Source organism: Boleophthalmus pectinirostris, unplaced genomic scaffold (genome assembly GCF_026225935.1).
Source record: "Boleophthalmus pectinirostris isolate CB_2022bp ecotype Guang Dong unplaced genomic scaffold, ASM2622593v1 HiC_scaffold_10, whole genome shotgun sequence".
Classification (NCBI taxonomy): Eukaryota; Metazoa; Chordata; class Actinopteri; order Gobiiformes; family Gobiidae; genus Boleophthalmus; species Boleophthalmus pectinirostris.
In genome coordinates this window covers 24,951,930-24,976,179 of record NW_026570971.1, presented here as the reverse complement: position 1 = coordinate 24,976,179, position 24,250 = coordinate 24,951,930, and the positions used below count along the sequence as shown (strand labels likewise).

Below are 24,250 nucleotides of genomic sequence, written 5' to 3'. Positions count from 1 at the left end.
TTACTTTTGCCCAAAAAGGAGCGGGAAGAAATTTAATCTCACCCTCATCTTCTAATTTAACATCATGAGCTTTCTCTTGCAATCTTCAGATATAGTTGCATACTGCCATTAAGAAATTTAGGACATAACTTTCTCCATTATATAGGTATATTTATTTATTATATTATTATGTCATAACCATGCATCTGCATTGGTTTAAATTACATTCTACATCTATTGTGACACCAGCAGGAGCAAAAAAACCTTTCAAATCAGCAAAAACTTTGGGCGTGGCAAATGTTTCTCTATCAACTAATAAAAAAGAATGCCTATCTAAGTCAACACAGCAGACTTGAGAAACTTGCAAAGCTAAAAGTTTAACCAAGGTCATGAGCATTGAATTTTAGTCAGTTTTGCTCTTATCATTTTCCTATTTATATTATTGTTCTACAGTTTACATTTTTTCTGCAATTCACTATCTACATATATGTTTGAAAATATGGTGTGTGGTACAATTCTCTACATGGGGGAACACTTAAGGAAGCATTATCCAAGAGCAAACTGACTCTAAAAACTGTGCTGTGTCGACTCTTCTCTGGTTTGTCTTACCGGCGTGCCCATCATGGTGTAGGTCTTTCCTGATCCCGTTTGGCCATAAGCAAACAGACACACATTATAACCATCTGAGGCAGCAGAGAGCACAGACACGCCCAGCTCCTGGAACACCTGAAGAGCAAAAGGACATGCCTCAAGTCACAAATCCTCAACCAAAACATGTTTATACAGTGAGTCTATGAACTACTAAACACTTGGAGAAGCATGATTTATATATTTAAAACATAAAAATTGGTAATGTGGGTTCAGTCTTTCAATGGACATTTGCTGGTTCCAACCTCACTAGAGAATAACAGTAAAGGTATTGTGATGTTTAATTAAAGGTGCATTGTGTAACTGTAACTGTAATTGTAACTGTAACTGGTGGAGGGTCAGTTAAACGTTCTTCTCCATGGAGATGTTATTGCTTTGTCTGGAATGTTTCACAGTCTGGTACGGTAACTTTTCTATCTTCATGAAGACCAAACCTGACCAAGTTACAGGTCATATCAGTGGAGAGGTGACACCCCTCACAGTCAGAATGCCTGGTTTTCTAGGCATTTTTGAGTTATAAAGCAACCTGTACTTTAATAAATGTAAGGTAGAGCTGTTTATCATCATACAGTGGAACATTCCAGGCAGGGCAATGACATATCCATAAAAACAAGCAGGTGACCCCCAACAAAAAAGTTACACAGTGCAACTTTAATCCTTCACAGAATTGGAGAGAGCAGACTTCCACTTTGTTCTTCTTGACCCTACCTTGAACAGATATACTTTTGAAATAGTGCCTGGTCTGCAAACTTGGATGCAGGGCATTGTGGAGTAAAAAGAATATTGTAAAAATCTGCCAGAAAGATTTTTCAATCTATCACAAGAGTTATTTGATTCACCAACTGTGGCTTTCAACCAAAACAGGCTTTTCTAACAATGCAGTCTTTGACCCTTGCCCAAATCTTATGCCATGTGCAGAAAGAAAAACAATGGTGCTTGTTTTGGGTTGGTTAGCTGGAGTTGTGGCTTTGGCTTTGTTGCATTCAGTAGTTAACGAGATACAAAAAATATTATTATAACTGGTCTGTAAACATGCGTCAGAAATAGACTAAACATGTTATCCTCAACAAATTTTCAAGGCAAGGCAATGCAAGTTATAGCACAATTCATGCATAAAGTAATTCAAAATGCTTTACAAGATAAGAAATACATTAAAATCACAATGCAAAGAAATCAAGCATAAATAATCACTATAAACATTACTGACATTAAAAGAGAAGAGAGAACAGTGCGTAATGGAAAATGCTAAAAATTGTATATAGCACTTTCCCACCTTCAAGGCACTCTTACATCAAGGAACCACTCACCCATTCACACACACATTCCACATTCATACACCAGTGTGCACAGACACCAGGGGTGAGGCCCGAGGACACAATGACAGAATTCATTTGTGGGAGCTGGAATCACACCGCCAACCTGTGGGTCGTGGGTCAGTGGATGCACAGCTCAACAGAACCGTTTTCAACAAAGAAAATGTTCCTCAAAATGTATTTCTAGTGACCCCTTTCGAAATCTCCTGCCAGGATATTGGTCAATAGTATTTATTGTGCTAGTTTTAGGTTGAGTAGCTGGACCTGTGGCTTAGGCCTTGTTGCAATGGGCATACAATGATACAAAACAAACCATGTAATAACAGGGTTCATAAACAGCATTCAAAGAAAGACTGATGGAGTTTTCAAAGTGCAACCCAGTGACCTTGTTCTCAATGTATTTTTCCAACACAAGTCTGCCCCATTACAATACACTGGCATAGACCCAGAGTTGAGGAAGGAGAGATGCTTCCTGGCTCCAGAACTGGGAGGTCAGCTAATTCTCAAAGTAAACAACATCTCAGAAAGGCTATGGGAGTCTTACAGGACGATTGGAGCAGAGTGGAGAGGGCTAGGAAAACAAACTGTAGCTGCTAAAAGCTCGTGGTGAGATGAGGGATTGGGGAGAGTCCCATTCAAAACAATCCAAAGAGGCGCTGTGTTTTTCTGGTCTGTTTTAGAGCATCATAGACACTAACACTGGAGATTATTAGCAACAAGCCACATCAGAACCTCTTAGATTTAATACAAGAGCAAAATAAGACTGTGTATAAACATGAAAGTGAGCACATAATAAGATATAAGAGCTTTGAATGTGGTCACAGATATAACAGTATTCATATGCTTGGATGACTGAAGATGCTCCAGTTTTCAAAATCAACTGTAGATGATATCAGAATCAGAAAAAGACTTATTGCCATGTTGATTGTTGGTGAACAAACTTCCCAAATGCAAAATTTGCCTCGCCGATGTGGAGCAATCTAAAACAATGAATGAGACGCATGTATATGTATGTTATTTCTTTGCCTTTAGCCTATAAAACTAAAATAATATATAATAATAATACCACAATTAATGTCATAGTGTGGAATAAGCATATCTGCACCATGGAAAAGTTAGATAGTGAACCTTCAACAGCAGGTACATTTACAATAATAGTTTCGATTCCAAGCATCTTGAGCCACTTGCCTCACTTACAGCTAAGAAATATAAACTGGTGCAAAGAGAAAACATAGCTACCATCTTATGTAAAGGGCAACAAAATTACGTAAACTAACAATAGCTATTATGAAAAATGTAATCAAAGAAAGCATCTCCTGTTACATTTAGGAACATTTTGACCATAGATACCTGATATACATTTCTATTGTGTTATTTTTGTTCTGGTAAATTATATGGGTGTTCCCACAGTCTACCAATTTTCCTCCTCCTGCATTTGCAGATAAGGATGGTGGACTGCAAATGATAGCTATCATACCTGAGCTATGTAGAAATTCCATAAAATAGAAATTGCATACAATAGGAAATACAATAGGAAATAGGAAATCGTTTTTGTCTGTCCATAGCCTGGTTAAGTGGGAAATCTTGAAAGACTTAAGAAGATTAATTTATTATGCAAAATCAATGTGTGGCCCCAAGGATAGACCCATCTGGTCAGTGTTGATAGTAAAATTTTAAACTTCATTAATGCTTAATTACTAAGGCAGTAAGGAAAATGTTTAATACTCAATACCAATAATGATACTACTAAACTAACAGAATATAACTTAAAAAATATCTATATTAATAATAAATATACCATGTGGTCTTATAGGCTGCTAATCCTAAAATAGATCAAGACTCAAGACCATCTGAAACTAAAAAAAATCTAAAAAGGTGCTAATGCTTTGAAGGATTGTTTCATTTTAATGCAACCTATTTGACTAGTTCTACTTATTATAATTCATTTTTAAAAGGTGCACTATGTAACTTTTTGCTTGGGGGGTCTGTCACCTGCTTGTTTCTGTGGATATGTCATTGCTCTGCCTAGAATGTTCCACAGTATGACATTAAACAGCTCTACCTTACATTTATTCAATTACAAGTGGTTTTATATTTCAAAAATACCAAGAAAACCAGGCCTGACTGCTAACTTGGTCTAGTTTGGTCTCCATGCAGATAGAAAGGTTTAAAACCATATTGCGGAACATTCCAGACAGAAAATAACTCTCCATGGAGAAAAGCATCTGACAGACCCTCCACCAGAAAAGTTACACAGTGCCCCTTTAAATTTCAAAAAATGGGAAAAGAATATTCCTGAGAAACCGTGACCTAAATGCTAACACAAAAACAACCTTGAGGTGAGATGGAACCTGATCCGGGCCAGACCTGAGACGCAGCACATTCTCCCCCAGAACGATAACACAAACCTGGGATCAGCGAGAGGACCCAACCCCCTGAACCTCCAGACATTGGCCCAGACCCCAGAGTCCACCGGTGGGTAAGTACACAGCCCAGAGAGGCCAAAGAACCAAGATCAAAGACTTCAGTATTTTCAACATACCTCCATGTGTGAGACTACCAACCACTGTCAGGAGAAAGGGGATGCTGGAGCAAAGCCTATGTATATTTTGGGTTCAGAAAATGGTGGGAACAGGTTTGAGTTGGATGAAGTTGAAAGTTGATGTAAGAGACCTAGGTCTTGAGAAAGCAGCCTGAGAAGACAAAGCATGTGTGAATCTGAGTGGAGATGTTAATATTGGGCAAGTTTCTCAGGGAGCGATAAAATCTTCACTTGACAAAAAAATTGACTTTTCATATGCCTATAAACTTGCTCCTTCCTACTATTATAAAGCCAACAGAAGACATTTGGAATCAATACTGAGAGTGAAAGTCAACTTCTTCACTCACAATGCACTACGACAGTACTTAAAGGGCCCATGTGACGCTATTTTCTGATCTACATTATAATGTTGCGTTCTCATTACAAACATACCTGGAGTTGTATTTTGTTCCATTCACACACGTTTAACACACAAACTCTGCATATTTAGGCTGTGTGTGTGTGTGTTCTTCTATCAAACTGAAAACACTGGTAATACTGGAAGCGCTCCACTGTGTTTTTAAACTCCATATACTTTCACTTGAATCATTTGGATGATTTCAGCCCTGGAATGGCCCATCTCTACAGAACAAAGGGTAAAAAGTAGGTGTTAAGATGAAAATTGCCACTACATGACATCACAAAGTGGAACAGAGCATTTTAGCATATGTAGACAGAGAAATAATAATGGGTTCGTTAAAGATGTGTGAATGAAATAAAACACAATTATGGGTATGGTTTTGTTGAGGTAACAACATTATAACAATGACTTAAAGCTCACAAGAATCTGCTGCCATGTGCTGCTAGTAAAAGTGCTCCAGCCCCCTCTCACTGTCGGAGGCAACAACCTCGTAAATCACCTGAGGGGCACTGGGCAAATGACGCTCAGAGCACTGTTATTCCAACCCGCAAAAAGGTGTTTTCCACTGAGGATAAAAAGGTATTTTTATATCTGTGTGACCTGTAGATCTGGTATCAAAATCAAAATTGGGAGCTATTTAAGAAATGGGTATTAAAGATCCTATATCCTATCCTATGTATATTATTGACTCTTGTGAGCTTTTAGCCATGTTAGAATGTTGTTACCTCCTCAAAAACATACTTGTAGTTGTGTTTTGTTTCATCCACACGTTTGAGTCACCCTTTATTATTACTGGGTCTATATCTGCATCCATCTATTTTCTTCCAATTATCCAGGGCCGGGTTTATATCTCCAAAGCTCAAAATGCTCTGTTCCACATTGTGATGTCATTAAGCTGTAGTTTTCATGTTAACAGCTACTTTTTACCTATTGTTCTGTAGAGATTGTCAATTCCAGGGCTGAAATACAAATGCAAATGATTCTAGTGAAGGTATAAGGAGTTTAAAATCATAGTGAAGCACTTCCTTCCACATCACAAGTTGTAACAGAATTTTCAGTTTGAGAGAACAACTCAGCCTAAATACGCAAGGTGTTAAACGTGTGAATGAAACAAAAAACAACTCCAGGTATGTTTGTAATGAGGAAACAACATCTAACATATCAGAAAATAGTGTAACATGGGCCCTATAATCATTTTAACTAAGTGAATTAATTTACATACAAACTTTAGTAAACATATACGATAAAAGAAAAATTTATAAATAAAAAACTAAAATTTGTCAAGAAAAACAGTCTTGATCTTACATAAGAGCTATACATTACGCAGTATCTACAAATGCCAAAGTGTGCCGGGCAGCAGAGTAAAGAAAACTAGACTCTGCCCCCTGTTCTGTCCAGTGAATGGGATCTCAAAGACTAAAAAGACTAAAGACAAAAGCAGCGCCTCCTCTGTCTTGTCCTCATCCGACCATTGAAAAACAGACACAAACCCCTCCACTGCCCCAACAAAGAATCAATACCACTTCAGTTAAAAATGACCCTGTAAACTCTCTCTTTGGAGGTTACAACATGGAAGAGGTCCCAGAGGCTCACCGCAAAAAGCACTTCAACTGTCTGCACATTTGAACTTGAATCTTACCGAAAGTCTCACAGTCTCACCTACAGCTGAAGTGTATATATATATATATCACCTTTAAGCATGCACTTTTATTCATTGTGTAACACTGCAGGTCAGGGCCCATCCTGTCATATCAAAATCATTAGCAACATAATACTTCTATAATAACATTGCAAGATAGGATCTGTGCCTTAGTAAAGGTTTTTGATTAATTGAGGGATTTTATCTGTAAATGCATTATGATACTATATTACACAAAACTGGCTCTTGTGAGCTTTAAGCTACCTCATCAAAAGCAGACCTGGAGTTGTGTTTTGCATCATTCACATATTTGAGTAACCCTTTTTTATGAGTCTGTCTACATCTCCAAAGCTCCAAATGCTCTGTGCAACCTTGTGATGTCATGAAACTGTAGTTTTCAAGTCAACAGCTACTGTACCTTTTGTTCAGTAGATGTAGTTTTGCTCAGAAATCATACAAATTATTCTAGTGAAGGTGTACAAGGTGAAACAGAGTGTTTCCTGTTCGAGAGAAAAACACAGCCTAAATATGCAGGGTGTGTGTGTTAAACATGTGTGAATGAAATAAAATACAACTCCAGGTCTGTTTTTGATGAGGAAACAACATTATAACATAGATGAGAAATAGTGCAATATAGACCCTTAAACACTTTACAAAGTCACAAAGTTAGACAATATTGCTATCCTACACATCTCCAGTTCATTCCTATATTCTAACAGTGAGCAAAAACACTACAGAACTAATGTCATACAAAATTAGCCCAATTCACTGGAGTCAAAGCTCCTGAAATTAGACCTTAATATGGATCATCTGTCTGTACTTTCCCTGTTTGTGGCACCCTGCAGCCACAAAGAAGGTGAGGTAAGGGCCAGAGTGCATTGTCGGACTGATAATATACTCCCAATATCAAATGGAGCAGGACAGAAACAGCCTCAAGACAAAATGGCAGCGTCTTATTTTTAGAGTGAAGGAGAGAGGTTAAAATCCACTGGAGGGACAGACTACACAGGTCCATTAACAGGGAGACCTTCAGTGTAAAAAAAAGTTCATATTACTCAAAACATTTTACTTGATTTGAATAGATTTTACAAAATCAGTAAAATTATCTATATGGAATATGCTTTTTTCATAATTCAGGCAAAGCCATGTTTTGATTATTATTTTGCACAAAGAGAGAGTTGTTTATCTATAGATCTACAATAAGCATTTTCATTTTTTAAGTCTTTTCCATTGGTAGATCATTTTACTGGTCTTTACTGTGAAATAATGGGAAATTTTAACAAAATTTACTTAAATCAGCATAACATTTTCTTAAAGGTATAGTATGTAAATAGAATATATTATGTACTTTATGTAAATAGTATGTAACAATGAGGCGGCACATTACCCGCATGATTCCATGGATATAGAAACTTAAAACCATACCTTGGAACATTATCCATTTCATGCTATACTGTGGAAGATCATAGCCAAAGGAATAACATTTCCATAGAGTCATGTTTGGGGAGATGCAAGCCACTCACAGTAAGACTTGTGTTTTTTCTGTGCAATAAATAAAAACCAAAATGAAAAATTATGCTTTTATTTTAGTTCATATTTTGGCTAAAAAGTTATATACTGTGTCTGTGTAATTCAAGTCATTTAAACTTTTTGCAGTGCTGGCAAGAAAAGTACTGCATGTGCAAGAGGCCAACGTGCATCTGGCATCGGGACTGTGTGTGCCCTATAAACTGTGGAGGAAACCGCATCTAAAACAGCAGCAACAAAGAGCTCAGAGTCCACTTCCCTCTTGGAGAAAAAGGCTAAACAAACACTATAACAATAAGAAAGGAAAGGCAAAATATAGACATTTTTCTTTGGCGGGAAACGCGGGTCAGATTCATCCAGACGCCGCAAAATATGGCAAAGGAAGGAGACGCAGGAGGTAAAGTAGATAAAGTCAAGCAATAGTAAATGTCTATGTGAGAATGATTGTTTAAAAGGGCCTGACTGACCAGACTTTTTTTTTTTTCAACTCTTTGAGCAAAATTTGTCACAGTACAGATATATAAGTGGTAGTACAGGTGTATAGAGTTTAAAAACACAGTGAAGCACTTCCTGTGTTACCACATGACATCACAAGGTGGAACATAGTGTTTTCTGTTTGAGAGGTGCAGGGTCAGTGTGTTAAATATTTGTGAATGAAACAAAACACAACTCTAGGTATGTTTATGATGAGGAAACTACATTATAACATAGATCAGAAAATAGCATAATATGGGCCCTTTCAGGTTGATAGAAGAAACCAGCCTGGACACAGGTAGAATAAGCAAACTCCACACAGTAAGGTTTCACTCAACCCTGGAATCAAATCTCCAACCAGCACATTTTCTTGCTGTGAGATGAGAGTGTGTTTAGATTTGACAATGAACATCTACTGTAGTTTTGCTTTAATTATCTCTTCTCTGCTCTGCTCTTAAGTACAATACTTTGAAATCTCTCCTAAATATACAAATTAAGCACTATTGCTGCATGGGTCGACCACTTCAGATAAACAAAGTAAGAAGAGTTGAAAGTTGAAGCAGGAAATCATTTTTAATTGCTCTCAGACAAACAAGGACATTATAAAATTGCTCTCAAATTTCTTTAAATTGGATGTTGGCTTTGGCCACAAAAAGTAGAAAAAAGTTGATTTATAATGTTAGAAAAGATTAGTCTTGAGGTAAGAAAAAGTACAGTGATATGAAGAGGCACACGGGGTTCAAAACAAATGTTGTAATACATCTGTAATGGTTTAAGGGCTGTAATCACTGGCTTTGGAAAATAGGAATTGCTGGTTGTAGATGGATTGGTCTACACTATACTGCATGTAGTGTGTGTCTGTGTTGTCAGGGGCAATGGCCTGCGTCCAAAAAACAAAATGAAGCACTTTGCCACATTTAAAAGGCTCCAACTGTAACTGCTGCCAGGTTGACGTAACAAGTGAGACCACAATTTATGTCCAAGTCCAAAGAAATATAGAGGTTACAGAAGTAGTACTGCATACTCTTAAAAACAATATCTTCAAAACAGCAAAAACTACTAAAAAATAAAAACCCAGGTGGAAGTAAAAGTAGACAACAAATAAGTGGCCAATATCAGTAGCTATTGACATAATTGCTTGCTATGATAAACATTTTCAATTCTACTACTACTGATAAATCCACCATCTAAACTACAAATACACCGACAACTATAAATCCTTCTCCAACTCCTTCTCCTATACTGCTAATTTTAAAGGTGCACTGCAACTTTTCTAGTGGAGGGTCTGCTACCTGTTTGTCTCCATGGAGATGTTATTGCTTTGCCAAAAATATTCCACTGTCGGGCATTAAAGTCATCTATCTTGCATCGATTTATTGCTCAGAAATACCTTGAAAAGCATGCATTTGAACTTTGAGTGGGCTTGCCTCGCCACAAATCTGACCTGTAACTTGGCCTGATGGTGGCACGCACCTGTCTTATGGAGATACATAAGTTTAATGCCATACAGTGAAACATCTCGATGACAAGAATCAGATGGTGGACCCTCCACCGGAAAAGTTACAGAGTGTACCTTCAATGAGAAATGCAGTACAAGCCTTAAGGCTACCTACCACTTGGTAAGAGACTGCTCTTGCTGCTACTGCAATAGCTGGTGAAACAATACCAACACAACTACTACTACTACTAATACAAATTGGATCTTAGAATTACATTAGTTGAACTTTGGCATAGTATTCCTGTTTATTACTGTCTGCCCTTTACAACTATTCAGTATGAGCGTGGACAGAGCTAATACAAAAACATACAGTGTAACAAAATATAAAGGCCAATTCTCCCATTAATGTATTGTAATAAAAGTATGCTACAAAAGTATTTAGTAGATCTGCAGTGATACCATACAAAAACCTCTAAACCATTAGCTCACAAAATCTCAATGACAAAAATGCCTTAGAAAAAACTTGCAGCTGCAGATTTGACAGACAGGGTCCCTCAGTTCCTGTCCCATGCTTCTCTAAAATGGGTTACAACAACACTGGACCTTGAGCTAAACGTGCATTCTCTTGTTTAGGAAAAAATGTCATTGGAGAAGATGTTTGGTTCGGAGAAGATATTTGTGAGGGCTATTATAGGAGAGCTGACCTGCAAATGGAAGGCAAAGAGAGGGGAGAGAGGTCAGAGACAGGCTCCAGAATCACAGGCTGTAAACTGGGAGATGCAGAGGAAGAGGGCTGGCCAGAGTTCAACAGTGTGCTCATTTGTCACACTTGGACAGAAATTGTAGGTCAAATTATCATCGAAGGGAAAAGAGAGAAAGGGAGGGGTGGTGGGTTATAGAAAGAAGGAGGGGGAATGGAGAGAGAAAGGGACTTTACATAGGAATAAATAAGTGGGAAAATGATAATAGGGACCCTGTAGTGAAAAACAAAAGGGGCGACTCATCACACAGTTAAATTGAACTTTAAGAGTAGTTTTATAGTATGATTAGATTACACTTTGACGTTATACTTGATCTAGTATGTATATTGTGTCATAGATGTTAATTACCCGAACAACTACAGCTCAAATATTATAATATAGGCCTAATACTGCTATTTCTTTTATTCCAGAAGTTGCCATGGGGGCCACCATTGTCGTTGTCATTATCAGTGAGGTGTTGACCTGGTGGTTTGCATGAATACTGAACATTTTACGCAAATAAACCTACTTTATATCAAATTATAGTGGCAAAATTTTCCCAAATTCTCAACAGGAATGAAAGGGATTTCCACTTAACCGATACTGCCACCACAAAGAAAGTGTGGTTGAATCGCATTTACGGCAAAAGTGGGAGGAGTGAAATAAGGTCAACAGCATGAAAAAATATTCTTTCTATCATATATTGAATGATAAGTCAATATAGTAGTAACTGAAATCCGATTCCAAGTAAGCGTCCTGCACAAACGAATGGCACAAACATCTCTCATGTTTTAACAATGAACATTTTTGGACACTTTATCTACTTCTGTCCCACATGCACTGAGTTGGGCGAAGGCTAGACTTTAAACAAATAAATACAGCTTTATCAGGAACAGGGGGACAGTGGCTCCTACACAGTGCACATTTATAGACCAGTTTTATAGAGAGAGCAGCCGGACCCAGAGATGACTGGAAATGACTTCTCCAGAACAGCGACCAGTATTGTACAAAATGCAAAAGGCAAAGGGGGCAATGTTCAAAAGGTATAATTCATAAGGATAATTATTTCAATAAACTCTGTTTTAAGTTATTTTTGGCATTGATAACCAAACAGCATTCAGGACCATTTTGCTTCAAGTAATGTACAAGGAAAGCTTACAACTTTCAGGTTTTGTTTCAGCTGTTGATAAGCATAAGCAAGTCTGCACATGGCAAGAATTCATGTTTTTAAGGTGTTTTTGAGTTTTTTTGAGTTTTTTTCTACTTCAACTTGCAGAACCAATGTTACATATTTCTTACAATATGTCTATCTACAAAGACCGAACTGTTTTATTTGGTATGATAAAACCTATGCATTTGTTGATAGTGTGGCATTTATCATGCTGTCTCCCATCTTCCACCTCTTCTATGTTTTGGTTCCTTTAGTAAAACACAATTCCCCGGTGCTGAGGCTGTATGCGCACAGACCGGTCTCATATTTCTCTGTCGACAGCATGTACTTGCATTGTGTCTGTGTGTAGTTAATCTGAACCAGGCTGCACATGTGAGGAGAGCGGGAGAGGAGGGGGAGAGGAGAGAAAGAGGAGGAGAAGAGGAGGAAGAGATTAGGGGGAGAAGAAGGGTAGAAGATGGGGGGATGAGAGGGAGAGGGGGAGAGGATAGGGAGAGAAGGGGAAGAAGAGGAGGAGAGAAGGTGGAGAGGAGGGGGGAGAGGAAGAGGAGAGGGGCAGGAGAGGAGGGGGTCTGCATTCTCACGTGCAGTTAGAGATGATTCCTCCTCCCATCCATCACAGAGGGGCTATTCTTCCACTGACACACAAACCTAGAAACACTGGGTGGGACTGGGAGCACAATCGAATGTCATTAAAAAAAAATTTTAAAAAATGAAAAGTGCGAGTAGGAACAATACATAATTTGGATTTCTGCCTGTGAAACTAATGCCGTGTGGTAGGGTTTGGCAAAATGGCAAACATTGGCTATTTCAATCATTTACAAATAAATGTCCCTACAAATGTAATTTAAGGTGGTTTACAGTTTCTTAAATAATAGCGTATGATAAGAATGAAAATGTAAAACAGTCCTTAGATATACTGTATATACAATATTGATCAATCATAAATTTAGATTGGATTTTATGATTTCTGAATGACTTTACTGTGACAATACAAAATAGGATTTTTAAATGGATGTCTTCTAGTGAAATTTAACACACAAAATATCCAATTCATTCCTCCAAAGTCTGAACTCTGGCTCTAAAGAATATGTTTTAACTGCCACAGCATTTATTGTAAACTTGCTGATTACTATAAAACTACTTACAATAAAGAAATGATCATTCTTAATTTTAGTGTACCAATCAAAATCACCCTACAAAGTTTAAATTACTGTCTAGTTCTTATAGAGCTAAAGACTATTTTAAAACTGTTCAGGAAAGGTCTAATTTTGTCCTGTTTGTCAGTATCGATATAAGTTCCCAGAATCATGAAAGCAAATTTCTCATGGCTAGACATAGTAGTAGAAGTAGTAGTAGTAGTAGTAGTAGTAGTAGTAGTAGTTATGGCTAGTGTTCCAATAAATTGTGTAGTCATACAAGGAACCAAATTGAGTAGAACTGTGAGGAGGAAACAGGAAACCCCCATCTTTTGGACTCCCCCTGACAATAAAACAGAGCACAGTTGAGTCCAGCACAGTGACGTGTTTGCTCTGAAATCTGCTGGAGATGGATGAGTCCTGGAGGAGCAGCTGTGAGTTTGGCAGAAGGTTTGAGGCTAGAGGGGCTCTGTGGATCACCCCCCTCCTCTACTCTGTCCTAATCAGTTACAGTCTAGTTTACAAATGTAGAGGAGGGAAAGTAAGTAGTATTCAAGTAAAACTACATGAAAATATAAAGAGACAAATTTTCCTTATTGATTATATTGTTTTTTTGCCATGAAATTCTGGATACTGAAATTCACTAATGTTTATCCTGATAAATTCATTTACTCAACCATAGAGCATGTATAAAGAAGTAGACCAAGAGAGTGTGACGTCACTCATAGCGTTGAGCGTCAGTCAAATGAAATCAACTCAGGCTGGCAGCTATAGGAGCAAATTTGGAGCCGAGTTCCATATTAGGAATAAGAGCAGTTATAGAGAGAGACGTGACAATTTTTCAATGTAAAGTCAATTGCAGCCAGAGTCTATGGAGTCAGAAGAGCATCCATGCTCACTTCCTATGTGGAACTGTGGCTAGCGGGTTGCTACTACAATAAGCATCTGCATCTACTATTGCTGCATCTAAATAAAAAGCTGTGACTTTCTAACATTTTTCAAAAACAAATACTATACACTCATCATCTCTACCCCAACTCCTCAAATATCCACAAGTGGAAAAACGTATTTATTAGCCCAACACTCGAAAACAAAAGGATCATTTCAGACTAAAGTAGCAAAGTTTGGAATAAACACAGCAGCTGGCTTCAATTACCAACCATAGGCCTTTTCCAAAACCAAGCGCCACACACCTGATATGAACTCTTTCCTATTCGCAAGAGACAGAGGGGAAGAAAGAGTGCGGGCTAACAGAGGAGGGACAGAGAGGGAGAAAAAGAGAGAGATGGGGGAGAGAGAGATGGAGAGGGGAAGGGACAGAGAGACAGAGTGAGAGAAAGAGAGAGAGAGAGAGAGAGAGAGAGAGGGAGAGCAAGAGGGTGAAGTAGAGATGGGGGGCATAGAAGAGAGAGAAGAAAAAACAGAAGAGAGTGGGGTTCCTGGGGGTAGCGGGGTGTGGTTGGTAAGGTCTTAGATACAGTTTCCACCAAAACTGCACAGCCAATCGTCTCAAGGGCAAAACACAGTGAGGAGAATAAAAAGTGGGTTTTCTATGAAGTCTTGAATGTCAAATAGCTCCAAGTCGTAACCATGAGAAAACCAAACTTCACCAGCACTTCTTGACCCCTTTATGGTATTTGAACATACAATAAAAGCTATGTGTTAATAATGAAAGCTGTTAAATTAACATAATGGTTTAAAATGAGGCGGTTAAACTGTGGGAATTCAACACCAGCATATTTTTCCAACTCAGCTGAAGGTCCCAGGGGTCTCGGTGCATGCATACTATACTTGGGCCAAATTACACTGGCATGAAGCCCTCTGGTTGTAAAACATGTAACCACTTAAACTCACTGTGTGTAAGATGATAAGAAACGGCACTGTCAAAACCACAATAATCAAGATTAAATCAAAACCAAGAACTGAGTGGGCACTATTTTCAATGCTACATCGAAAGTGAACACTATGTTAGAAAAGAAATGAGATACTACTGTTTTTTGTACATATATATAATAGGGCAGTAATAGTACTGGTAAATACACTCAAAAGGTGTTCTGTTACCCATTTCCATTTCATTATTTGATCTTGGTGCAAAGCAAGGCAGAGCAGCACTGAGGTTTGTGCGAGACTGTATGTAACAAAAGTTTGATTTTTGGCTTGTTCAGCTCTTGTGACACTTTGACCAGTCAGATTCAAATACTCGTCATGGCCATCCGCTTTTTCCGTTCCACGTGAATAATATGCAGAACTCAATTACGAGTGACACACATATCAGTCTGGCATGAGCCAGGTTAGTGTTCCTTTACCTAGATTCAGAATGTTCCTATGTATATATTGCCTTCGTCAACCAGGAGGGCTTAGTAGTAGCAAGGGTCCAATTCTTAAACTTCTGCATGTAATTGGCTGCTAAAAAGTAATATAGCAAAAGTACAGAATAAAGTTTGAGTATTTGAAACTTTATGAAAAGTTTGCCAAAAAAACTTTCCCAGCTGAAAGATGCAGCAGCAGCAGTATCTCCCCGGAGTGTCATTCAAATTGATTCACACAGAGCAGAGTGAAACAGACTTCTGGGTTAACTATTTCTCTCTCTCTCATAGTTTACAATAAAATATATGATTTGATTGTATCGTTTAAAAGTTTAACAATAAGTGTGAAGATATAGACTCTATCTGGTCATTTAAAGGTGCACTGTGAAACTTTTCAGGAGGAGGATATGCTCATCCTCTTGTCTCCACGTCTCCTACTAAGCATAATACAATCTTAATTATTGGACCATCTACAACTCAAATGACATTACATAGCAGGCCTATAGTACATAAAATTCAGAACAAATGTCCCCATTAGTGTGAATAAAAGGTAAACACTGAGGCTGAATAAATACATTTTATATATTGAACAATAAGTCGATATAGTAATTATCATGACAGGCCTATGAACTAGGAAGTGTTGTAAAATTATGGATCAAATTTGTAGCCAAGTCAAATTGGAGCATAGTGGTAATTTGCATAAGGTTTTCAGGAAAGGTGTCATGAATTATTTTCCATTTTTATTAGGTTTATTTTGACTGTTAGCAATAGAGGTCTCCAAATGATAGCTGTAATTTGCATGTAACTTTGAGAAAGGTCATTGATGTGCAAAAAAAAAAACCAGAATAAATTTGTATTCTTTTACAGCGAGAAACTGCCTTGGAGGAGGGCGCTCTCTTCGAAATTGTAATTCAAAATTTCAACACATAATGAGTTGAACATGACGTGCACATTTCCTCTGGCTGTGTTAAAGAGACAATTATTTGGGCTGTATTGACGAAAACGGGGTCATATTTAAATCGGCTACAGCTCGAGCTACAATGCAGCTCTTTCTCTGCTCTCTGGGTCAACAAAGGAATGCCTGTAGCAACCAGGCCACACTGACTGGACATAATTCTACAGAGGACAGAGGCAACCAATGCCAGCGCCAGAAAATAGGGAGAAAAAATTAGGCAGTGTGCAATGAAGAGCGTTGATTTGCTGTGTGTAGGCCGAGACTACAGCCCTGTCTTTCTCAAACATCCAACAATGAAAGGTTTGACGACAGCGGATTTCAAACAGAGAGGCAACAACATGGAGAGGATGATCAAAACAGGAGTGCACCAAACCTTAGAGGGAGGTTTGTAAGAAATGTTGGGTTTGTTAGACTTTTGTACACAATTTTCTATTGGTTTTGCTTGGGTAGTAGGAATAAAAGTGAACAAAACAAAGCAGTGGTTTTTACTTTTTCACTAAAGTGGAAGCACCATATACCCTGATGCATTATGACAAATATGCCTCTGCCTCTAGTGATTGAATACAAGATGGAATGATTGTCTATTGGGTCTATTGTCTATATGAGTCAAAAAATGTATACCAAAATAATATTTAGAGACGCACTGATCCATCTTTTTCAGCTCCGATGTTGATATGCTTTAAGTATCCACCATTAAACAAGGGAGTGGCAATCCCCCCCCCCCCCAAAAAAACAGTTAACGTATTACAAATGAGATGTAATTATGTAATTGTTATTTATCCTTCATGATCAGCCCGTAAATAGTCTTTTTACGTCAAATATAAGGCCTGGCCAGGATATCAGCTGATTCGATTCATGAGACTGATACCCAATCCGGCAAAATTCCCTGGATCGGCGCCAATGTCCGATACCAGAATCATTTCAGTGCATCCCTGATAATAATCAATATCTTTTTGTGCTGTGGTATGAGAAATGCTATTGACTATAGAGTAGACAATAGAGTATCAAGCATTATCGTTCCGATCAAAAACCCAAACCCTGACAATAGCACTGGTACTGAACATTATCCCACCTGAGGCCCATAGTATACAGCCCTAATGAGTCAACAGGGATTTAATAAATTAAGGTTTAACAAATATTGCCCTTCCTGATGCAAATATTGAAATTTATCTCAGCTTGGGACTGGGACAAATTATAGACTAGCTCAATATTGGGTGTAGAACTATTAAAAAAATAAAAAAAATTTAATATTGAAATTTTAAACCTTTAAACTTTCGAAGACTTGGTTATTTTTTTTCTCAATAATACATAGACTGTCAAACTTTTTTAAAAAATTGCTTTTAGTCATTTGATCTGCATTTGTTTTTACATTACAACAACACCCTGTAATCAAAGCCATAGCAGGATACCTAATCGCTCAATCATAGTTACAGCATAAAAAGTGAACCCAGACTCAGAGGACATGGAGAGATATTCTGTCCCTGGTGGATCTGACAGGGTAAACATACACAGCACGCCCCTCTGTTGTTGTTGTTATGGGCAGGAGTATACTGGGGGTTTCCAAAGTCGAGTATCCTGCCTCAACATTTGTTTACATGTTGTTTCATAATATTTTACTGTCATTGGCACAGAAGAGACATTGCACTGAAATGAGCAGGGTGAAATAACTATACATTTATAGCTTTTCTCATCCGCTGCCAATTCTATAGAATACCTTTGCTACTTACATGCAATTTCGCTCACAAACTAGTGCTCTCATGAAATAAAAAATGTGATTTCAATACTAAGGACTAATTTATTGATTTGTTTTTTCTGGTTATCATTTTTACAATGCTACTGCTCTATTGGAATTAGCACCTTTGCAGTAATCTGGCATATTTACACTGTAACTGTTATGGATGTTCAATGCAGAGTAAGACAGTAGCTCTATAGTAAATTTCTAAAAGACATCAATTCACCTATTAAAGGTCATATGATCTGACAACATTGAAAAAGGTGTATGTAGTTTCACTGACACAACATTATGACACACAACATACTGCATAATGTAGTGTTTAAAAGCAGTACAACTCTGGAACAGTTACCTCTTCCTGTGATGCATAGTGGGAGTCTGCGGTGTCCACTGACCAGAAGCAATAGTCAAAACCAAACTCCTGCAGCTTCTCCCTCGAATCCACTGCACCGTCAGCCCGTCCATCCAACTATAAAGAGAAAGAATCATTTAGACGAATATAGGTAAAGGTACACTATAGAACTTTGCTTGTCTCCAAGAAGATGTTATTGTTTTGCCTCGGTCCACAGTATGGCATTAAACTGTTCACCTAAACAGGTCACCAGGCTAAGTTAGATGTGAGATCTGTGGAAAGGCATCCCAGGTCTGTAAAAAATGCATGTTTTTCAGAGAATTCTTTAGCAATAAAAATACTTGTCACTGAATAAATACTAGAAATTAATTGGTATACTGTGATACATTACATGCAAAGCAACAACATCTCAATGGCGATAAGCAAGCAAGCAAGTTTGAGAGAAGAAGTCAAACACAAAAACAACTTGAGGTATGTTTGTGATGAGGAAACAACATTATAACATAAATCAGAAAATATTGTAATATACTGTGGGCCCTTTAAATGGCAAAAAGTCAGAGGCACCACAGTCTAAACACAACTATAATCATCCCTCTTTAGAAAACATATGGATCTAATAGAAGCAAAGACTGGGGGATATTAGAGGCTTTATTAAAATCCCATGGATGAAAGCCAAACTCTATAGATATTGTTTAAGAGCCTCCAGAGGTGTAGTTTACCAGTGAGCACTTTCCATTCATTAACAATGCGTTCAGTTTGTACGCTTAGTTGTTCGCCTCGATGCAAACACTAAACAAGTTTCTGCTTACGGGGCAGAGGTGGGGAAAAAACAGCACAGCAGATTTTGGACTTACTCGAGCACATCATTTGCACTTGACAAGGATTCATTCAGGTACATGGCTGAGACGCTGAGTGCATGAATATATTTGTGAATGGTCCATAACTTGTTGGAGGTCAGAGCAGAACTGTTGATCTCATAGGGTGTTCCAGGTCAAAGCCAGTGGTGGTCATATCATAATTTTAATAGTCAATTTGACAATTTGGTTACCTAGCCAGACATAACCACACACTTTGACAAAACTTTACAAAGACCAATGGATCTGGAGCTGTGTCTTGTCTCCTTCAACCAATCAGATAGATGCATGCTCTGTTTGCGTCGACAACACACAGCGACTTACACATAAAAAAGGAGAAAAAAGAACATAAAGGACTATAATAATTTAATGAATAAATATAAGTTTAATAGTCAATTAATAAACTATTTGGTGCTTTTTTACATCTTTATTTGGTCAGGATGTACATGAGACATACTGGCCATCTGATGTTTTACATTTACACCAGGGGTGGGCAAACTTTTTGACTCGTGGGCCACAAAGGGTTCTAAAATTTGACAGAAGGGAAAGACAAGGAGCAGATGGTTTGTTTTGGTAATCCACCTCATAAGAGAGAAAAAAATAACATTGGATATGTAGAAAACATGTGCTTGAATTTCAATTAGAAAAACATTACAAAGCATTACAACTTTTACTATTATAATTTATTCAAGTCTGGCGGGCCAGATTAAAAGGATTAAAGGGCCGCATTTGGCCCCCGGGCCGTAGTTTGCCCACCCCTGATTTACACTCACAAATAAATCATTGTTCGTTTTCCATGCTTTTTGAGGACATAACTTCACTGGGGACTGGCATTCATTTTCTGGAGACTGATAATACTGATAGCTTCTACTTGCCTAACCTTTTAACCTAAACCCTATCCCATTTTAACCTATTTTAACCCATATCTGAACTTTAAATCATGTTAAGGTTAAGGTATACTTTATTGTACACAAAGAGAAATTTGTCCTCTGCATTTGACCCATCCTTCGAATGATCTTGGTCAGAACTACTTAGCTGTAGGATTTTATGTTTTTTATGTTTTTAGGTTTTATGTTGATGGGGGAAATCAGGGTACTCTGAAGAAATCCACCCAGACACAGGTAGAAATATGCAAATTCCACATAGAAATGCTCAGGCGGTGAACCCAGAATCTTTTGCTGTGAGGTGAGAGTGCTTGTCCCACGGCCACTGCCTGGCCATGTTGCTAATCTAATAATAAAGTATTTACGTCATGGGGACCAGATTGTGTCCCCAGTCCCCACAATGTGATAAATACCCGCCCACACAAGACAGGTCCCAGGGAAAGGTTCACTACAACATCAAAAGATAAAAGGCAAACCTTGATACGCCTACTTCTCTCTTTATATGTTTCAATTACTTTTATAGGACTCCTAACTGTGCTTTTAAGCTCCTGTATTATGGAAATTTTACTCTTGTGAGCTTTTAGCCATGTTAGAGTGTGCTTCCTCAAAGACATACCTGGAGTTATGGTTTGTTTCATTCGCACATGTTTGATTAACCCTTTATTAATAGTCTGTCTATATTTCCAAAACTCAATATCCTCTGTTCTATCTTGTGATGTCTTGAAGGGGTAGTTTTCAGCTATCTTTTTCTTTTAGTTCAGTAGGGATTTGCATTTTCAGGGTTTAAATTATCCAAATGATTCTGCTGAAAGTCCAAATAATGTCCAGATAATTTCCAAATAATTTCCCTTGTGGATCAATAAAGTTTGTCTAAGTCTAAGAAAATGTATGTAATTCAAAAACACAGTGGAGCACTTCCTGTATTACCACATTACATCACAAGGGGGAATATAGTGTTTTCCGTTTGAGAGAAGAACTGTAAATATGCGAGGTTTGTGTGTTAGACATGTTTGAATGAAACAAAACGCAACTGTCGGTATGTTTGTGATGAGGAAAGAACATTATAACATAGATCTGAAAATGGAGTAATGGAGTTTAAAATCTCTCTGTACTTGGTTTGTGTCTGGTCCTTCCCAAAACTGTCCCACTTTCCATAAATAATGATTCCCTGGGGCTTCTTTGAGTTTTGATACGTCTCCACAGCAGAGGGAGGCCAGATGTGGCTTCTCACTGTCACATCATTTGTAACAGACTCTCCCTTCCCCCAGCTCGCAGCAACAGTTAACTATGAACCCTATTGTAAACACAGAGATCTGCAACTATTTTCAACTCATATCTAACTGTCCATTGTTGTAGTTTATATTCAAACTGGTTTAAAACTGGCTTACTATTAGTTTAGTACCAGCAGCAAAGACTAGAGCAGTTTTTGTACTAGTTTAGATCCCTGGTTTTGTCACAGTTTGTTTTTCTCTTTTAGAACTGGGTTAGTCCAGGTTTAGCTTGTTATGATTATTTCTCTGTTTTTCCTGTTTTGTTCATGGTCCAGGCCTATCAATTCAATTCAATCAATTTATTTTTCATAGACCACCAAACAATAACAGCAGTTGCCTTGCAGAAATCACAAAATTGTTGATTTAACCAACAGAAAGTAAGAAAATCAAACAAATGAAAATTAACCAACATTCAAAGAAAACAAGGACATAGATAACTGTCTGCTACTTAAATTTTAGTCCAGGTATAGACCTAGTTTAGTCATGATTTGAGCAACTTTGTTATGGCTGGATGCAATCTGTCACTTAAAACTATGCATGGTGTTAGTTCTGTAACTGCACGTCTACTTTCTAATATCACTAGCTAGCTTAGCCTTCCACAAAGATTATAGCAAACAGTGGTATAAAAACTAGTTGAACATGTTTTGGTTAAGAGAAAGGGTGAGAGTGACTGGAGGCAAACAATCAGGGACCAGCCACATGACCCAGAGGCAAGTTGGTAAAAGTATCATCTTACAACTCCAAGAAATTCCCATAACTATTTCCAAATATGGGACAACTTACTGCCATCTACACTACTGACAAATAGCACTGATATCTGCTTTACCAAGGCATACAGTAGCTTATGTGGGAGTACAGTGTTTTTGTAGTGGTGCAATGCTGTGAAAGAGACACTGACAATAAACAGCACTGAAGGAAGAGGCTGATCTAAGGCTGTAAACATCCTGCTCGTTGATAAAAGTTACTCCCATCTCTGCTCAGCCCTCAGAACCACATAAGCAATGCTGCAGCGGTATGACTGAGCCCTGTAATAAACTAAATCATAATGACTTGTGATGTTAAGTTGTCAGTTCATTTAATCGTTATATCTAATTTTGCTGAAGAACTTTGAGCTCTGTTTTGAACATCATGTCATGGGATTTTAACCACCTAAGAAATGCAGCATGTGCAGTTCAAAGGACACAAGTAAGGGACTGTTGGATTGTGTGAAATGAGCTATTTGTTTTTCCTGTATCCAGGGAGATCATACAAGAAGCTAGCTCAGAAGCTAGTTATGGACCTCTGAGATGCTACAGACTTTTTACACCAAATGTGGCAAAAGACCTTCCAGGAGAAATACTTCAAGGGAATGGTTCATTTCGTCACCATCCAAAATACCAGTGTTCATAGAGAACACAGAGGGGGACACTTTTGTCCTGAGGGCTGTTCCTCTTTTCAAACTGCCTAAACACAAGATCTGCTGACCCTACCTGACCATACCTCTTGTTAAACTGCACTGAGACCTTTGAATGAAGCATAAAGGCCACTGAGAAGCACAGTGGAACTGATAATGCAGCTATACTTGAATTTTCCCCTGGATCAATAGAGTATCTATTTATCTGTCTATCCGTATAGTATTAAGCAGTCAACAGCTTCAGGCCAAGCAACAGGTCAGCTCTGTGTCAACCCCATGGCAGGGATCTAGCTCTCTAGTGAATACAATATAAACACTTAAATATAATATAGATAAAATATAAACATATTCTCCAGACAAAATATAATGTGCATTCCGTGAACAGTAATACCAACCTTTAAGTTTCTGATCTTGACATACTTGTCTTCGACCTGGACTGCGAGCCGTCCTCCGTCAGCACTCTCCCTGTAGAGCAATGACACATGAGCATATTAGGCAAATGTAATCAATGGGAATTAGATTAGAGCATGAGATTTCAGTTAAAAGAAGAGTAGAGACATGGATTGCGTTTTGGCTCTTACATCTGGAGAAATAATTGGAGTGGATAATCAACATATGACAGTTAAGACCTGACTGCATGCTTGCTTAGATCTGATTTAGACTGTTTTGCCCTGTTTACATACATACTCAGGGAAACAAGTAGGTGATGGACCCTCAAGCAGAAAGGCGGAAAGGTGCACCTTTAAGTCATTGTATACTATATTGTAATTTAATTCTTGTTTGGACTTGACACAGTTAGAGACCTAGTTTTGACCTATTCATAGGATTCAGAATGATGAGAATCTCATGGCACTGCCATAGCAATTAACAAACAAAATATTACATAATTTGAATGGGAAAAAATCCTCAAAATGTTGCATAGAACAGGAAGCTGAAACTCATGAATAAGCTTGTTCTTATTTAGTCCCAGTTCCACTTTAGCACTAGTTTAGTCCTGGTTCATTTCATCTCTATGGGTTCTGGTATGCTGCAGTTTTATATTTAAACTGACACACTGGAAAGCATGTCCAGTTAACTTAGACTGGTCCTCTTCAGTTGGGGCCATCACACGACAGTTAGCACAATGCATGTTTTTGTGTGTTGGCGTTTGGCCCGTGAAATCTCCATGAAGCTGCAGCTAGTTCTACTGACCAAGTTTCAAATTTAAACAAAAACAGACACAGACACTCTCCAGAGTCCTCTCATGGCTCGTGCGTGAGGACCAGTTGAGTGCATGTTTTGGAGTTAGATTTTTTTGTGCGTGCTTGACTAAAACAGGGTCAGCTCTTCTGTGTACGCCTCCACAGCTGGACCATCTGATGCAATACAAGTGAAACCAACAGCAATGTGGGAAAAATGGCATCCGGGAGATTTTTGTAACCTCCTGGAATGATAATAACTAAAAATGCTTTGTCTTTTGCGATGTGCTTGGGTGTCAGAAAGGACAGTTGTAA

The 24,250-nt window shown here is 38.1% G+C and overlaps 1 protein-coding gene across 1 annotated transcript in view; it reads right to left on the bottom strand.

The window, feature by feature from the left end:
* The window catches only part of stard9 (StAR-related lipid transfer (START) domain containing 9), a 68,080-nt gene that overhangs the window by 41,602 nt on the left and 2,228 nt on the right, over positions 1-24,250 (bottom strand). Inside the window, exons 2-4 of the mRNA XM_055155328.1 lie at positions 23,153-23,222; positions 18,356-18,472; positions 589-705 (exon numbers count right to left, since the gene is read on the bottom strand). Coding sequence (XP_055011303.1) covers positions 589-705; positions 18,356-18,472; positions 23,153-23,222 — 304 coding nt within the window. The remainder of the gene's footprint in view (positions 1-588; positions 706-18,355; positions 18,473-23,152; positions 23,223-24,250) is intronic.